This window comes from Fusarium redolens (genome assembly GCF_020744475.1).
Source record: "Fusarium redolens strain MPI-CAGE-AT-0023 chromosome Unknown BKA55scaffold_12, whole genome shotgun sequence".
Taxonomy (NCBI): Eukaryota; Fungi; Ascomycota; class Sordariomycetes; order Hypocreales; family Nectriaceae; genus Fusarium; species Fusarium redolens.
Window position 1 is genome coordinate 35,414 of NW_025763675.1, and position 16,069 is coordinate 51,482.

General features: G+C 49.7%; 7 protein-coding genes across 7 annotated transcripts; 3 read left to right on the top strand and 4 right to left on the bottom strand.

Moving 5' to 3' along the window:
* Positions 1 to 538: 538 nt before the first annotated feature.
* On the bottom strand, positions 539 to 2,558 carry BKA55DRAFT_517230 (fork head domain-containing protein; the record flags this gene model as incomplete). The annotated part of the gene is made up of 4 exons (XM_046188167.1): positions 539 to 611; positions 662 to 1,449; positions 1,505 to 2,365; positions 2,427 to 2,558. 4 exons carry the CDS (start codon positions 2,556 to 2,558, stop codon positions 539 to 541), a joined length of 1,854 nt encoding a protein of 617 aa, XP_046046731.1.
* Positions 2,559 to 3,851: 1,293 nt separating this feature from the next.
* On the top strand, positions 3,852 to 6,041 carry BKA55DRAFT_87135 (Poly(A) polymerase central domain-containing protein). Its single transcript, XM_046201672.1, has 3 exons — positions 3,852 to 4,341; positions 4,401 to 5,142; positions 5,198 to 6,041. Exons 1-3 carry the CDS (start codon positions 4,199 to 4,201, stop codon positions 5,957 to 5,959), a joined length of 1,647 nt encoding a protein of 548 aa, XP_046046732.1. The 5' UTR covers positions 3,852 to 4,198; the 3' UTR covers positions 5,960 to 6,041.
* A 939-nt stretch (positions 6,042 to 6,980) lies between these two features.
* On the bottom strand, positions 6,981 to 8,920 carry BKA55DRAFT_647760 (tubulin domain-containing protein). The gene is made up of 4 exons (XM_046197238.1): positions 8,671 to 8,920; positions 8,417 to 8,616; positions 7,399 to 8,361; positions 6,981 to 7,347 (listed from the first exon to the last, which is right to left on the bottom strand). Exons 1-4 carry the CDS (start codon positions 8,740 to 8,742, stop codon positions 7,083 to 7,085), a joined length of 1,500 nt encoding a protein of 499 aa, XP_046046733.1. The 5' UTR covers positions 8,743 to 8,920; the 3' UTR covers positions 6,981 to 7,082.
* BKA55DRAFT_574209 (uncharacterized protein) lies at positions 8,921 to 10,067 on the top strand. The gene is made up of 2 exons (XM_046193285.1): positions 8,921 to 9,437; positions 9,491 to 10,067. The coding sequence occupies exons 1-2, from the start codon at positions 9,239 to 9,241 to the stop codon at positions 9,940 to 9,942; spliced, it is 651 nt and encodes a 216-aa protein (XP_046046734.1). The 5' UTR covers positions 8,921 to 9,238; the 3' UTR covers positions 9,943 to 10,067.
* On the bottom strand, positions 10,068 to 12,579 carry BKA55DRAFT_574210 (Septin-domain-containing protein). Its single transcript, XM_046193286.1, has 4 exons — positions 11,672 to 12,579; positions 11,372 to 11,619; positions 11,176 to 11,320; positions 10,068 to 11,125 (listed from the first exon to the last, which is right to left on the bottom strand). The coding sequence occupies exons 1-4, from the start codon at positions 12,276 to 12,278 to the stop codon at positions 10,233 to 10,235; spliced, it is 1,893 nt and encodes a 630-aa protein (XP_046046735.1). The 5' UTR covers positions 12,279 to 12,579; the 3' UTR covers positions 10,068 to 10,232.
* Positions 12,580 to 13,318: 739 nt separating this feature from the next.
* On the top strand, positions 13,319 to 14,290 carry BKA55DRAFT_595693 (kinase-like domain-containing protein; the record flags this gene model as incomplete). The annotated part of the gene is made up of 1 exon (XM_046195838.1): positions 13,319 to 14,290. The coding sequence occupies one exon, from the start codon at positions 13,319 to 13,321 to the stop codon at positions 14,288 to 14,290; it is 972 nt and encodes a 323-aa protein (XP_046046736.1).
* Positions 14,291 to 14,660: 370 nt separating this feature from the next.
* BKA55DRAFT_595694 (uncharacterized protein) lies at positions 14,661 to 15,887 on the bottom strand (the record flags this gene model as incomplete). Its single annotated transcript, XM_046195839.1, has 3 exons — positions 14,661 to 15,450; positions 15,510 to 15,614; positions 15,673 to 15,887. The coding sequence occupies 3 exons, from the start codon at positions 15,885 to 15,887 to the stop codon at positions 14,661 to 14,663; spliced, it is 1,110 nt and encodes a 369-aa protein (XP_046046737.1).
* Positions 15,888 to 16,069: the final 182 nt, after the last annotated feature.

Below are 16,069 nucleotides of genomic sequence, written 5' to 3' on the forward strand. Positions count from 1 at the left end.
ATGATGCTATTATGTGGTCGAGTTTTTTACTCACCGCTGTGTAAAAGTAGATGGTCAAACAAAAAGCATGGGAATTCCATTATGAATCATGTGCGAGCTGGGTGGCTTGGTCACGAAAAAAAAGGAGGCCCCTGCAAAGGTTGGGTTTGGTACGGTTGGCGGCACGGTGGCGCGATCACACGTATTTGCATCAAAAGGCGCGTTCTCAACATTTGTATATATCCAAGGCTCTGCTCTAGGCCATTGGCCAGATGATCTTCACTCTTATATAACATGTTTACACTTGGAGTTCTAGAGTCTGTCTGTCGAGCTAGAATTCCCCAGCGCGGGAAAGTCTATAACATCGAGCGAGTCGTTGAGCTCATCGTTCAGTCACGAAGATGTCAGTCAAGGAGAGATGCGTTTTTCGTTGGCGCGTTGCATTCATAACTGTCGTCAACATCCTTGGACGCCAACATGATGTACTCGAAAGTTAGTACAATACATGGCTCAGAGACTTGTCCCCTTTAAAACAGAAACGCCTGTGTAGAAAGGTAGCCTAAGTACGGCCTTGCAAGATAGACGCCCCTCCACCAACTGGCGCATGATACGCACCGATACTCTGGAATCCCCTGGACAATTATGTTAGCTCAGTCTCAAGTATATGATGGGGAAAACATACTTTGTTAGATCAAAGCCGTGCTCCTCTTCGGCCTCTGCCGGTTGAGCAATAGGCTGTGGACTTGACTTTTGCGGTCGAGAGGGACTGCTAAGAGGTGACTTATCTCCCCTCGGCGGACTGCTACTCTGCGGGGGGAGAACACCTCCAGCCTTAGTGGGACTAACATCGTAGCCACCAAGCGGTTTCAAGGGTGTGCTGCCTATATCTGCGTATTTCCAGAAAGGGGCCGGTGAGCTGGTGGGCATGTGTTGACTTGGTCTCTGTGCTGTACTTGGAGGGGCAAGCTTAGGGTGCATCCTGGGCGGTGCTGGGGTGACGAATGACCCCCCGTCCTCTTGGTAGGAAGATGTGAGCGTGGGTGATTGAGGATTGTACACCGAGAAAGATGAGTCTCTTGCTGGCGTCTTTCTAGGACGGGGCAAGGGGCTGCCATCAATCATCATGGTCGCGTTTCTACCAAAAGAACGATCAGGAGTTGACTGGGGAACTAGCAAAGAGGATCCAGGTGGCTGTGGTGATGCCGGGGGCGATGCTCTCCGTCTGCGAGCTGAGGGAGGTTCTCTCGAGGCCATATCTCTTGGGCCATGCGTGATATACGCCAGTTGGTTTGGGGATGAGGGGGCAGATGAACCACGATGACCGCCTCGACCAACCCGATAGGCGTTTCTTATCATCTCCTCTCTTGCTTCTGGGACAATTTGCCACTTCATACCCTTACCAGGCTCGTCGGTTAATCTGGCAACCTTGTCAAATGATTTGTTAAGTGAAAGGTTATGACGAATTGAGTTCTATAAAGTGTGAGTGAGTATGCCGCCCAGCAACGTAACCGCCACGAGAACTTACCTGCCAACCAGCAGCCTGTTGATGACGATAGTAGGCGTATGTGTTCATGATGTAGGTATAGATTCCGTTCAGATTCAGTTTACCGTCAGGCGCGTTCAAGATGGCTTGGGTAATCATTTGAGCATAGCTATATTGAGGCTTGATATGCTGGTTCTCATCTTGGCTCAGATCTACACCATTCGCACCAACCATGACGGCCGGCGTGCTCGCAGCCGGTGATTTGGCAGTACTCTGGGCCGAGGGCGGCGTGCCCGGGCGTTTGTATTCCGGAGGCGCCGGTGCAATGAGGGGTTGTCGACGTGAAGTCCGAGATTGTGGTGTATGGACACTGACTCCAGCACGTTGCAAATAGATAGGATGCACAGTCAGTGGAGTTATCTCGGATGGAAGCACGAACATCATCTCGACATTTCCAATCTCGATGACTTCGCCGCTTGTGAGAGGATGAGCCTGTCCGGCCTTAACGGGCTGGCTGTCCACCTTAGCACCGTTACGGCCTTTGACATGCAGAAACCACTTCTCGTCCTTGGAATCGAATGAGATGGTAGCATGCTCTCGCGATACCATCTTGCTAGGGCCTAGGTCGATGTGGACGTAGGACTCGTCTTCGTCGGAGCCCACGGTCTGAGAGTTATGTGACGTCTCGGGAGCTCGGCCTATGTTGACGTTGAGCTTGGTGACATAAAAGGTCCAGTCCTGAGCAGCCACTTTGGCGTAGGCTTTTACACCATCGCCCTTGGCCTCGTGTATGACATTTGCGTGATCCTTGCTGGCCTGGACTTCTTGACTTCTGAGATGTTGTGTGATTTGCGATACCAGTTGATCATCGTTGGGCGCGGGGGGGTCTTCATCCTCTTGGACCTACTCGGGAAGATCAATGTCAGCGGCCGCGGGTAATGGAACGGTAGACAAGATAACGGACCTTCTTACGACGCTTGGCTGGACGACTGGGAGAGGAATCTTCGACGTCGCCTGGTGATGTATCCGTGTTGGACGTCGCGGCTTTACGCGGTTCGCGACGAGCCCTAGAGGCTCTCTTTACCGACGGTGGCATGGCGGGCAAGCAGCTGTGCACTACACTGTAACGACGAAACGATGATGGCAAGGTCGAGATTTGGACACGGGCTATGGTCGTTCGTTATCTTGGGGTCCCAGGCCGTGTTTTGGTGCCCTTGAGGATTGGCGCGGGAATACGAAATAATCAGGTCAAGTAAAGTCGTGTCGTCAATCAATGAATGTATCGTTCTACTAGTGCAGCAAATAAATGCCCTGCCCTTTAAAGTTGGTACCGCGTTCGCGTTAGGATTGACCTAGTGTCGTAAAGTGGCAGGGCCATGACAGGGCTGCGCTGCGCTGCACTGGGCTGAGGGCTGGGATGTGGGTGTGGGTGTGGGTGTGGTGTACCGATTCGTGCATATTCGAGCCCCGTTGAGTGAATCAGAGGCGGCAGAATCAGCAGACAAGGGGGTTGACAGTGCTGTAAGGGGGCATCAGTGATCACTAGCGTGTGTGACCGTCATTGGGAAACAAGGCGAAAAATGCCATGAACATTGAAAGAGGAAGAGAAGTTGGGATGAGATCTTTTTTTTTTTTTTTTTTAATGATACTTTAAAAGATAGAGCATCATTAATTGACTACTTATACGTATCTATATCTTAATCATCATTTTCTTATGTAGCAGAGTTTGGTGGCTTAACTTCCATCTCATACCTGTAGACAAGAATTCCCGTTACTTGCCGTACCCCCCTGGTCTAGCATCCAATGTCTTGTCTTGCGTGCGTCTCAGGGGAAGGGCTCTATCCTGATAAGTGAATATCGTGTGGTGTTTGTTCGTGAAAATGTGATGACAATGCAATATGATAACTGCACAAGCGTAACCTCGAGTAAGCCCAGCCTCGCCTCGCCCTCCACTGGCTGACTGAATGTCTCTCATTGACTGATATATAAATAATTCGATTCTGATTGTGTTTAGCGCTAGGGTACGGATATTGCCAACCATGAATCAATAACAGGTTTTCCTTGCAGCTGTCACTTTATCTGTTTCTGAGTGGACAACTTCTGCCACCTATTCAAGCACTCTTAACGCGTGAACAACGTGATTGAATGCTTCAGCCACAATTAATAACAAATTGCCCATTTAATTCAGCTCAAATCCACTGATACAAGCCCGTATAAGAACCTACCCCCAGGTTTAGACTGCCTCAGCAGTCAGGGTCCACTATTTCAATTACTTACACCCAATCCAGCTTCTGGGCCACCACCGCGTTTGTGCAGCCTCGCGGCGCCTCGTTAGTAGTCAGCCAAAAGTCACACTCTCCTTCATTACCAAGTAAAAAAAAAACTTGGTCTCTTCATCACCCAGCGAATTCACTCGATATCCTTTACGGTCCATCCCTTACCTCTCCGATCCAGCCATTCCCAATATTCGTCTCCATACCAGACACAGAGCACCCTCTTGTCTTGTCTTGTCCTGTCCTGTCCTGTGCCCGGCCTCTCCCTTGCGCTGCTCCCACTGCCCTTGGAGAGGCTTGAAAACCAGCGCATTCTTTGAACAAACAACCGCTTGTTGATTCGGCTATCATCCCGTCGCATTGGGATTTGCGATCCTCCCTTCCGCCCCGGCCTCGGGTTGGTTGTTTTTCAACCACTGTCGTTTAGCTTTTCCCCATTCCGACGTTTGGATACAGTGGAGCTATGGCATCTGAACAGGCTTACGGCGTGACGCCTCCCATTTCCGTGCAACTCCCAACGGAAGCCGAACTGCGACAATCGGACGCTCTTCTGGAAGAACTGAAGCGTCAAAAGACCTTCGAGAGTCCTGCAGAGACAGCCAAGAGGTAGAAGCCAATAAATCTTCCACACGTGAGCGTATCAAGAACTGACACACTTGTTCTAGAGAAGAGGTCTTGGCCTCGATCCAAACCATTTGCGATGCGTTCGTCCGTCGAGTCGCCCAGGAGAAAGAACCCAAGAACGAGGTCCTCATACGAAATGCGAGAGGCAAAGTCTTCACCTACGGCAGTTATCGCCTCGGCGTCTACGGCCCCGGCTCTGATATCGACACTCTCATCGTCGCGCCGAAATACGTGACCCGCGAGGACTACTTCAAGTTCTTCCCAGATCTGCTTCTCTCGATGGCTCCTAAAGATGCCATCACTGACATGGCTGTCGTGACTGATGCTTTCGTACCCATCATCAAATTTGAGTACTCTGGCATAAGCATTGATTTGATCTTTTCTAGGGTTATTCAGAAGCAACTATCTCCCGATTTCAAAGACCTGAAGGACTCTGGCCTGTTGCGCGGCCTAGATGAGGCAGAGCTGCGATCCCTCAACGGCACACGAGTAACGGACGAGATTCTTACACTAGTACCTGAACAGAGCACATTCAAGAATGCTCTGCGAGCCATCAAACTGTGGGCGCAACGGCGCGCTGTCTATGCCAACATCATGGGTTTCCCTGGTGGTGTTGCTTGGGCTATGCTCGTCGCACGCGTTTGCCAGCTTTACCCAAAGGCTACTTTCTCGGTGATTGTTAACAAGTTCTTTTTGGTTATTAGCCAATGGCGCTGGCCGCAACCCGTTCTTCTCAAGCCTATCGAGGGCGGTCCTCTCCCTGTTCGAATCTGGAACCCCAAGGTACGTTTAGTTCCATGCGATTTCAATGCGCAAGATGCTAACCCTGCCTCTACAGCTTTACAAGGGTGATACTTTCCATCTAATGCCGGTCATTACTCCTGCGTATCCTTCCATGTGTGCCACTTTCAACATTACTCGCTCGTCAATGGCGATTATCAACCGAGAACTTAAGCGGGCTCTTCAGATATCTGAGAGTATCATGGTTGGCAAGCGCCCCTGGAGCGATCTTTTTGTCAAGCATACGTTCTTCACCGCAGGTTACAAATACTACATCTCCGTTACCTCAGCTGCGAAGACAAAGGAGGCCCATACGATCTGGTCTGGTTATGTTGAGTCCAAGGTTCGAATGCTAGTGCAGAAACTTGAGCAACATCAGTCCATTGCTCTAGCCCATGCCTTCAATAAGGGCTATGAACGACACCACCGATGTCACAATCAGGAAGAGATCGAGGCTGTGCAGGAAGGGAGTCTCGATTACCTATGTAAGGAAGACACGGAGCAGACTTCTGCTGTCAAGATTGAGCCCGCAGTGGCCGAACTACCAATCAAGACTGAAAACGGGGAGAATGGTCAGCCCATCAAGTCTGAGAACGGTCAGGACGGCAATCAAGTCAAGACCGAGAACGGTGAGAATGGTCAAGTTATTAAACCCGAGTCTACAGAAGAGACTGGTCCTATCACGGCCGTGCCTGTCAAACCTGAGACATCCGATGATTCCAAACCAACAGATACTCCCGCAGCAAACGGCCCATCCGACATCTACACAACTACGCACTATATTGGCCTCGAGTTGGCTTCTGGTATGTATCAAGCTTGACATGTTTTCGCATATCTTCGGTATTTGAGACTTCCCAATACTGACTCAACAGGCGCCAAATCACTTGATCTTTCTTACCAGGTTGATGAGTTCAAGGAACTTTGCACCTCGTGGCAGAAATACAAGGATGATCTGAAAGACGACGTCTCTATCGGTGTTCAACATGTCCGAAAGTGAGTCCAGCAGACGCTTCCAGCCATCAAAGCGCCTTGGCTTGCTGACTTTGATTCGCACAGCTTCAATTTGCCGGATGATGTATTCGACGACGGCGAGAAGAAACCCCAGAAGAAGGCTGCAGTTAAGGGCTCAGCAAACGGCAAGAAACGGGGGCCCCCAGAGGTATTTAAGCATCACCGGACGAATTCCCATTGCCGGCGAAGATGCGCTGTTCCAGATGGCACATCCCTTTCAGCTAGGGTATACTAATCCTCGTATAGGAGAATCCGCCCCCAGCGAAGAGACAGCAAGCCTCGGTCGCCGCCGCAGGTTGAACATGATGGCATATTTCGCATTCCACAAGGAAGTTGGCTCGGAAGGGCTCGACCACAACTCCAATGTGCAATTTGCACAGTATCTCAGAGAATATCAAGAATATCGGCAAGTCCATAAGTGGCTGGACGATTGGCCTGTGGCTGATCACGTAACTAACATAAGATAAACAAAAAAGTTCGCTTTCAACCAGACTGAACTGCATCAACTTCCATGGTAAGTTGGCAGTCGCAGCCTGATGTATTAATGCATTACTGGCGGCGTTATTTCGATTGGAAGATTGAATAATCTACATTAATAACAGCAGGAAGAGAGAGAAGAAGAGAGAGAGGCACGCGTAGTGCGCGGAAGGGCAGCTGGCTAAATCATCATGTTGTGCTTCACGGCAACATATCTCCAAACTAGGAGCTGTCTAGTCACCAGGTCAATAAAGTTGAAGACCTTCAGCAACCTCATATTATATCTGTACCTAGGAAATGGCCTTGCTAGATCAATACAAACTTTTTGGGGCTCGATGAGCCTCAGGAGATTTGCTCCAAACCTCTTCTTGTTTTACTCGGCGTGTTCTTAAGAGGTGAACAGTGCTCAATATTGCTCGACTCTGTTGGGATTTGATGGCTAGCTCTATGAAGTGTTATACATCATCGTCGTCGTCATCACTCCCACTGTACCAGCCTTCTTGGTAGGCATCCGCAAGTTCCGCCAATCCATTGCCAAGATCCTCTCGTTCGTTGACCGGCACAAGTCGAGCAGACTCTGACCGCAAGTTTCTGATCCGCTGTACTAATGAGCTGTTTGTCGAGAGTGTGGTTTGCATGCTGGCGTCAGGATGGCTCTTGAGTCGGGGATAGATCTGAGGGTAGGCGTCCAGCAAGGGGAATCTGAGAGATGAATCATACCTAATCGAGTGTCAGTACATAGCGAGTCATATAGTCTAGATAGTAACATACTTGCGCACAACAGAGTTGCCTATTATGGGGCGTTCACCTGGAGCAAGGTGTCCAGGAGCGTCCTCATCGGGGATCCCAAGGGGGTCCAGATCTCGATGAGATAGAAGTTCACCAAAAACATGCTTATGGGTGTCCAACCTAGCGACATGCTGTCGACTCCAAGTACGCCCTATTTGGAAGAAATCGACATTGATGCGGCTGTCTTCCGATGAGTCTTTTGTAGATGCCAGTGACATGTTGATGCTGGCCAGGGGCTGATTGCCATTGACATTCAAACTCTCAGCCAGGTCGTCTAGAGAACTTGGCTGCTCCGAAGAGCCTTGCACCAGACGTGAAGGCAAGGTGGCTGTTTCGATTGCTGCGGCCATGACAGCAGATGTGTGCCAGGGTGAGCGGCGATCTAATGATACTCCAGCTGACAGGTCCTCTTCGGGCAAAGCCATAGGGACAACTGTCGTCGCTTGCGTGCAGAGCTGTTCAACACTGTGGGCGATGTTTGCAAGGCGTAGTTGACGCTTTGATCTGGGGATGTCGAGCAAGGGGCTCTGAAGACCCCAGGTCCATATGGTTGTCTTTGGGAACTCATCCCTCAACGATTCGAGATATGCGGAAGCATAGCCACCCCAAGCATCGTCAATAGTAGTAAAGACCTGTATTCCCTGCATTCTGTCACACTCTTCTGCAAAGGGCCTGAAGTCTCGATCCACGAGTTCATGCTCCTTGTCAAGCATGGAGAAGAGCTCTGTTCCCATTGAGAAGCGCTCGAAGGGCATGGTGGTCGAGTTGAGCTCAAAATCATAGAGCTGTACCAGTGAACGCGGATGGAAGTAGACTCGTGAGAAGTCGGACCAGTATCTCACATTTGATGTTGTTAGTTGTGCCGGTCCAGTGCCTGTATCGAGGCTCTGCTGGTACTCGCTTGGATTGATGGGTGCCTGTTTGTGAACGACTGATTGACCTGACCTGAGAGGGCGTTAGCATGGTGCTGAAGGACAAGATGGCCTATAGCGGTCCTTACCATAACTCTGCAGGATCTGGTTCGGCTTCAGCTTCATACAATGCATTGATCTTGCGTAAAGAGCCAAAGCCGCCTTTGAGATCGTATATGACTGTTCGTGGGAGAAATGTTTCTGAGCCATCAGCGCCTAGACCCGCCCGCCAGTGAACATTGTGATCTATGGGTGACTTCTCGTCGGCTGAGTATGTAAAGTATGATTCCTATGGTCTGGTCAGTAATCATATTCTGTGTATGTGCTGGGATAGATTGATTACCTGGGCATTCCAGAAGTGAGTGGCCGTATAGTTGCTCAGCTGGCCGAGCTGAAGACTGATGATTTCACGCATTTGGAGACAGCGACCACAGCCTTTTTTGCGCCTTTAGAGATACTATACGACAGTTGATGTATTCAGTAACCAAGTCTGCGTGTAGAGATGTGAAATGTCAAAGTTCACATGAAGTCTTGATCGATGGAGATGTCTGCGACTACTTACCCTACACAAATATAGTGGATATTTGTGGTTTTCAAACATGCATCCATTCATACCCTAAGCAGCTTATCTAATCATCAATTCGTCAATTCAATCAAGTATCAGAAATGAATATCATACTGATTGATTAGCATTTTCAATTATATTAATGTACTATGTCTCGTTCTTCTTTGTATGTCCCAATGTCGGTCATGGGTGGGAGTATGTGTGCGAGCGAGAGTGCATTATGTCATTGGCAAATGTCGCACTTATACCTCCCTTGCTCTAATATCACGAGACATTCAGAGCTTAAAATACCCAAATTATTAACATCTCTCGTATTATATCATAGCAATCACTTTACTGCCACATCATGTCCCAAGGAACTGCTGCTGTTGATGCTAACGCTAATACCGGCTTCTGGAAGGAACTCGACTCATGGAAGACACCTGTAGCTAAAGAGGTCGGTCCTACAGTCGAGGTTGGATCGAAGGCGCCCTGGTCTCAACACCTTCGCCTTCCAGATGGAAAACCTACTCTCGTGGTATTTCTCCGTCATTGCGGATGTCCCTGTATTCTGAACCCCACCATCCCCTTCGTATGATCTGATGCTAACAGTGACTAGTCGCTGAAAAAACATTCAGAGCTCTCGCCGACCTATCCGATAAGTTCCCGGGGGTCCATTGTGTCGCCATATCGCACTCTTCAGAGGAGGCAACGGATAAATGGCTGCCCCTGGTCGGTGGCACCTGGAACGTCGATGTTGTAATTGATCAAGAGCGCGACTTGTATGCCAAATGGGGTCTCGGAATCTCATCAACGTGGCACGCCGTTAACCCTCTCACGCTGTGGAATGTCTTCAGCCTTGGAAAGAATGAGGGCATCTGGAATCGACCAACAGAGAGTGGCTCGCGGTGGCAGACGAGCGGTGCCTTTGCTGTTGATCGCGACGGAACTATTCGTTGGGTTCATGTGGCGAGAACGGCTGATGATATGCCGGATCTCAAGGCTGCCATGACTGCACTTGGACACCCACCTCCTGAGAATAAGCGCCACTCTAAGCATGAGCATGAGTAGAACTCCTGAAGAGGCTGGGGTTATCTTAGGGTGCATATATACGACTCGAAAAGGGGGCTATCAGGTATCCAGACTAAGTAGCGTTCTCACCAGCCTTCACAAGATAGGGACAGTCAAAGTGCAATTAATATATGTGTGATATTGATAGGGTATCTCGTGTCATGATACATTGCTCCAGTATTTGATCCCACCTCTTGTCCTAACCTTTGGGTGAGAGCATGATGGCGAAGCGAAGACGACGGCGCTGGTTCGCTCGTGTTTCAGCAGGCCGGAATACCATGTCTCAACACCTAGAAAGACAAAACCATGCTCAACCGTCCAACTTCTATGTTTCTTCTTCGTGATGCAACAACAGAACACATCCCGTCAGACCAGCCGGTATGCATAATCTTGGAAGCCACCAAACCAACCAGGCCAACACTGCTCACCATTTCTAGAGCAAGCATCCCCTTCTGCTTAAGACCTCCCCCCATCTCCAACAGGCCGAGTGGATCCTGGTGGGTAGGTTGAGGATCTTTCCGTTTCTTGGGCTGTGTCTTTTTCTTGCCGGTCCTGGGGACATGGACTAGACTCGACTGCTTTGCGACAGCATTTGAAATGGCCCTCTCTTCCATCAGATGATACAATCTCTCGGATTGAAGACTCTGGCGCAGGTTATTCGCCCAGTTATAGAGCTCCAGCCGATCCCAGCTCGGGGTTCGCCTGAAGGACCTTAATCTCATGGCCCTCTCCGGAATAGATCGAGAGACCAAAGCTCCACTCGATAAGGCATTTTGAAGCAAGTTATCACCGTGATCACGTCGCCATTTGATACACTTCACAGCTGCAGAGTGCCGTAATCGAGCGCTACCATCCAGAGAAAAGATGTGGTCGACGAGCCGGCCCAAGTCTGTAGGCACAAGCGGCGGGATGTATTCCGAGTCCATCAGAGTACTGGCGTCCATGGTATCGTAGTCCGGTCGAGATTCGGTAGAAATGGCATATACGCACTTGGTCTCCTCTGAGTCCCCAGGTCCCTCAAAAGAGAAATAATCGACATCCTTGTCAGCCAGACTCTTCACAACTTGCTGTTTGATATGCTTGATTTCCTCGGGTGCAAGCTCATCAACTCTAGTAAGAATTGGAATGACGTTAGTCATGCACTGAGCGCGTTTGATGTACTCTACGTCCTCTCGTACAAGGCCTGAAACTTATTAGCAAGCGTAGTGGTCAGACAAAATTGGATGAACGTACCGCTGTGAGGAATAAGGTAGAGCAGAGCGTCCACAACTGGCTCGCCGCCAGAGTTGACCAAAGTGAACAGGTCCGAATCAGCCATGGGCTTATTCATCAGAGATGTCAAGTGAGATTCGACATAATGGAGATCACGCCACGATCCCTAAGTTATTGTTAGAGTGCGATGATATGAGGTGGTGGCTGAGGTACGTACAGAGGCATCTCGTTGGTGGCCTGGGCTTTCAACAAAGCATACATTTCTATCAAGGACATCACCTGTGGTAGAAATCCGCCTCCGTGTTGTCACGGTGAGTTCAGAATCAGATCGCCACCATGGCTGTGGGCGCGAACTGGCGTATGTTTCAGTAGCATGCACGGCACTGCGATTCTCTATCGGATCCATGTGAACGATGTGTTCGCAACGTTCTGCCAGAGTCTTGATGAGTGAAGTTTTCCCAATACCTATTGAAGTCGTCAAAAATGTCACTGGTCGGTATTTTGTTCGTTTACTTACCACATTGTCCAGCGACCATAATCTTTAGCTTGCCCAAAGATTTACCCACTTCCGAGAAAGGACGACGTCGTGGAACCATCAAGCTCGGCATGATCAGCTGAGGAACCGTGCTCTGATTATCTGCCAGGTCCGTTACGGGTAAGGAGACATCATCGTGAATCAAGTCGCTCTGGGCGTCGATGGAGGGACCTGCTAGAGAGCAGCTTTGCGACGAGATGCTCATGACAGAACCAGAATGCGAAAGACCAATCAAAGACGGGGTGCTTGGCTGCGACGGTAAATTCAAGGGCTCTTGTTCAACAACAGATTCAACCGCAGATTCCTCTGAATCGTCTGATTCCGATGCAGGATACGCAGGCTTACGGCTGGTGCGAGGAGGCGAACGTCGTTGACGCGGGGTTGAAGGTCGGCGCGAGTTACGACTACACTTGCGCCGATCGCTTTGCTGGCGGAATCGCGGACGGGAGCGATCTCGGCGAGCGTCAAGGTCGGCCTCTGTGGTGATAAAACAGGCAGCAGGTACGGTCGAAGAAGGGCGTACCAAGCTGTCGGGCCGGTCTGAAGACCGAGTGTTGAGAGGATGATTCGTAGGCAAGACAGGTCTCATTGTTGTATGTGGTTGGAGGGGACCGAGGCAGCGTGCTATGCTATGCTGTGCTTATACGGCGGATACAGGGGGTGCTAAGGTGCAGTACTGATAAGGGGCAAGCTGTCTTTGTTCATGTCACGGCGTCTTGTAGGAGAAGAGAAGGACGTATGTATTTGCATTCGAAGGGCAAGCAGTGGAGGTGACAAGAGTAACACGGGAAACGCGGGATGGATTGTGTAGCTCGATGACGATTGTTTTAGATTCCAAACTCAGTTGGATGATAAGGTAAAGTAAGGAAACCTCAACAAATATCCCGTCGTCTTATTGATTCATGGGGTAAAATGCCATACTCGGTAGGTGGGGGTGCATGGGCCTATTTTACCGGGTGCGCGTGCGCTTAATCTGTGGCACTAACATGACCCGTGACGACCTTGAGGCATGATTGACACCCGCTACAAACATCTTGACAGTTCTCGACTGAGATCAGTCTCATAAATCAACGCTTTAAATACTTAACGAAAATGTGAAGAATATTTCTTGTTCTCTTAGACATCTCATCAACTATTCTGCTCCTAATTAATGCCTTAATTTTCGGTATTTTAATGGCCTACTACTCGGTATCGGATTCAGTAAGTACTAATTCCAGAATCTCTTCCCCTTCTGTCGATCCCTCTAACCCCTCCCTTTACAGGAGACCCTCCAGCCGCCTCCACTGTTTGGGTACCTACAGCCATTCCCTTTCTTTCCCCCTCCGCCCATCTCAAGTCACTACAAGCAAAGGGTGCGACTCCAAAAAATAAAAAAAAGTGAGGCCAACCTGAAGGGCAAACCCAAAATATCAAGAATAGCAGCAAAGAACAGCAAAGAACAGCCACTGCCCAAACATTTTACCTCGCATAATCTTCCCATCTGCAGATTATCGACAATCCTCGTCCAAGTCGAAGTTGGTGACACGCCATTATCAGCCAATACCCACGCATCCTCGTTCGCTTTTCAAACCCTACTCGCATCAGATCTCCAAACTGATATCATACCCATTCAACCACTCTCATCTCAACATGGACGGAAAGCGACACCCCAGCTCGTTCCAGCAACTCGAGAAGCTCGGTGAAGGTACCTACGCCACCGTCTTCAAGGGCCGCAACAGACAGACTGGAGAGCTTGTAGCGCTCAAGGAAATCCACCTCGACTCCGAAGAAGGAACACCGTCGACCGCTATCCGAGAGATTTCGTTGATGAAGGAGCTCAAGCACGAGAATATTGTAGGGCTGCACGATGTTATTCACACCGAGAACAAACTCATGCTCGTCTTCGAGTACATGGACGGCGATCTCAAGAGATACATGGACACACATGGCGATCGCGGCGCCCTCAAGCCTACCACCATCAAGTCCTTCATGTACCAGCTCCTCAAGGGCATCGACTTCTGTCACCAAAACCGTGTTCTTCACCGTGATCTCAAGCCCCAGAACTTGCTCATCAACAGCAAGGGCGTTTTGAAGCTCGGCGATTTCGGTCTTGCCCGCGCCTTTGGTATCCCCGTCAACACCTTCTCCAACGAGGTCGTCACCCTCTGGTACCGCGCCCCCGATGTCCTCCTCGGCAGCCGGACATACAACACCAGCATCGATATCTGGTCCGCGGGCTGCATCATGGCCGAGATGTTTACCGGTCGACCTCTATTCCCCGGAACCACAAACGAAGACCAGATCATCCGCATTTTCCGCATCATGGGAACACCAACAGAGCGTACCTGGCCCGGTATCACACAGTTCCCCGAGTACAAGCCTACATTCCATATGTACGCCACTCAAGATCTTCGAAACATCCTCCCAGCGATTGACCCCAACGGTATTGATCTGTTGCAACGAATGCTACAGCTTCGACCAGAATTGAGAATCAGTGCCCATGATGCCCTTCAGCACGTTTGGTTCAACGATCTTATGATGCACCCTCAGCAGCAGGCTCTCCAAGCGCAGGCTCGCGGATACCCCCAGGCTGTTCCCACTCAAGGTTTCGAGGCGTATTAGAACTTCTTGCCCCAACCCCCCGTGGCGAGAAACCAAGATTTCTAGTTTTGTCTGCGTTATGATCGCAGCGTTTTTGAATCGAGCTGTTTCTGTAACAGCACCTCACTGCAAACCAAAAAAATAAAATACCGGAATATTACGTGACGGCTATTTCCAGCACGATGGAGTTAAGGGTCAGCATGAATTAGACAGGATAGGAGAGATATTGGATCTTGGGATAGCAGCGTGTGTCGGTGTCTTAATTCGTCATTTATTGTTTTATTCCTGTCAACAACTAATGTTGAGTACGAGTACCTTTAGTCTCGCGGGGTTTGAGCCTCCTTGTTTCAAGTCTATAATTCTACACGAGCGAAATGTATGACTTTTATACTTATGGGCGTTCTTTTGGCCCATGTCTGTTGACAAGACTCCCATCAACTGGGCTCTTGAATTTTGTGCGAAGAGGATCTTTTGCCCATGTTTCTGCAAGAGCCGGTGCTTCATCCTTTTCTGCAGGGAACCCTGCGATTTCTCTCAGCTTCTCGACCTCATCTCTCACTCTCCTGGCCACCGATATTCTTAACTCAGTAGCCTCTGGACTATTTCGGAGTAGTTCTGGGTCACCATTCGCAACAAGCTTGCGCCATGCTGCTCGCTGGTGACCGAAAATCTTATCAACATCGGTTGGTTCGCCTATCACTATCTTGACAGTCTTTCCAACACGAGGCGCCCATCTGGGCCATCCTCTGTCCTCGGCCATAATGTGCTGTGTACCATGAACGAACATGGGAATGAACTCTGGAGCCGGATCAGATTCGAGGATCAGTCGAGATACACCCCACTTGAAGTAGCGCAATCCGCTATCCGGACTTTGGTGACAACAGGCCTCTGGAAATACATGAACCCACGCATTTCGATAGGCTGGGTAGGCAGATGGCGCTGGAAATTGATCGACACCGTTGGTAGAGAAAAAGAGTGGTTGAGGAACCGGGGGAGGTCTTGTTGAAGCAGGAGTTGCAGAGAGAGGAGAGTCAGAGGCTGTAGACCATGAAGCTGGTGATGGGCCGGATAGTAGCTTGATAGCTTGTGTCATGGTTGGCTGGTATAGACCACCGTAAGGGGAGTACCATAATCTGTGAGTGGGTAGGACCTGGCCAAGACTGAAGAATGTCGATGTGGCTCTGTTGTTTGCGTTGTTAGCTAATACTCACTCTCATTTGATGATCATCTCAAGACTTACTTATTCTTGAAGCATATATCATGCGCACCAAGACCCCATCTCATGTTGGCCGCGTCAAAGAAGTACCGCATTGGGAGCATGCCCCAAATAAGAGGATCGTCAAGTCTATATGTATGATACATGATTAGCAGACGAACCGTAGTGTTGAAATGAGATGACATACACTGCTACATGATTACACACAGTGAGCAGCCCGCGCTCACGCCCTTCCTTTTTCCTTCGATCAAGAACCCCCAACAGCCCTTCTAGGCCCGTGACCTCGAGAGTATTGAAGCCGTTCATGAATACTCTTGCGAATGCGCCAACTGAACCCATGACAGTCGCCGAGGCAATGCGCCATGGCAGACTTGGCTGCGTAGGAGGATCCGAATCTGACATGGTAACGACAGTCTTGAGAAGATATCAAAGCATCATTATAAAATAGAGACAATATCACAATGGGAGCATTCGTCAAATGGAAAAAGAGAAGTCTAGACAAGTGCTTTATACAAGTCTTGATCGGAGAGAAGCGGCTTATAATAGACCCACCTCCAACTTTTTTCCTGTTTGCTTACCCTGTA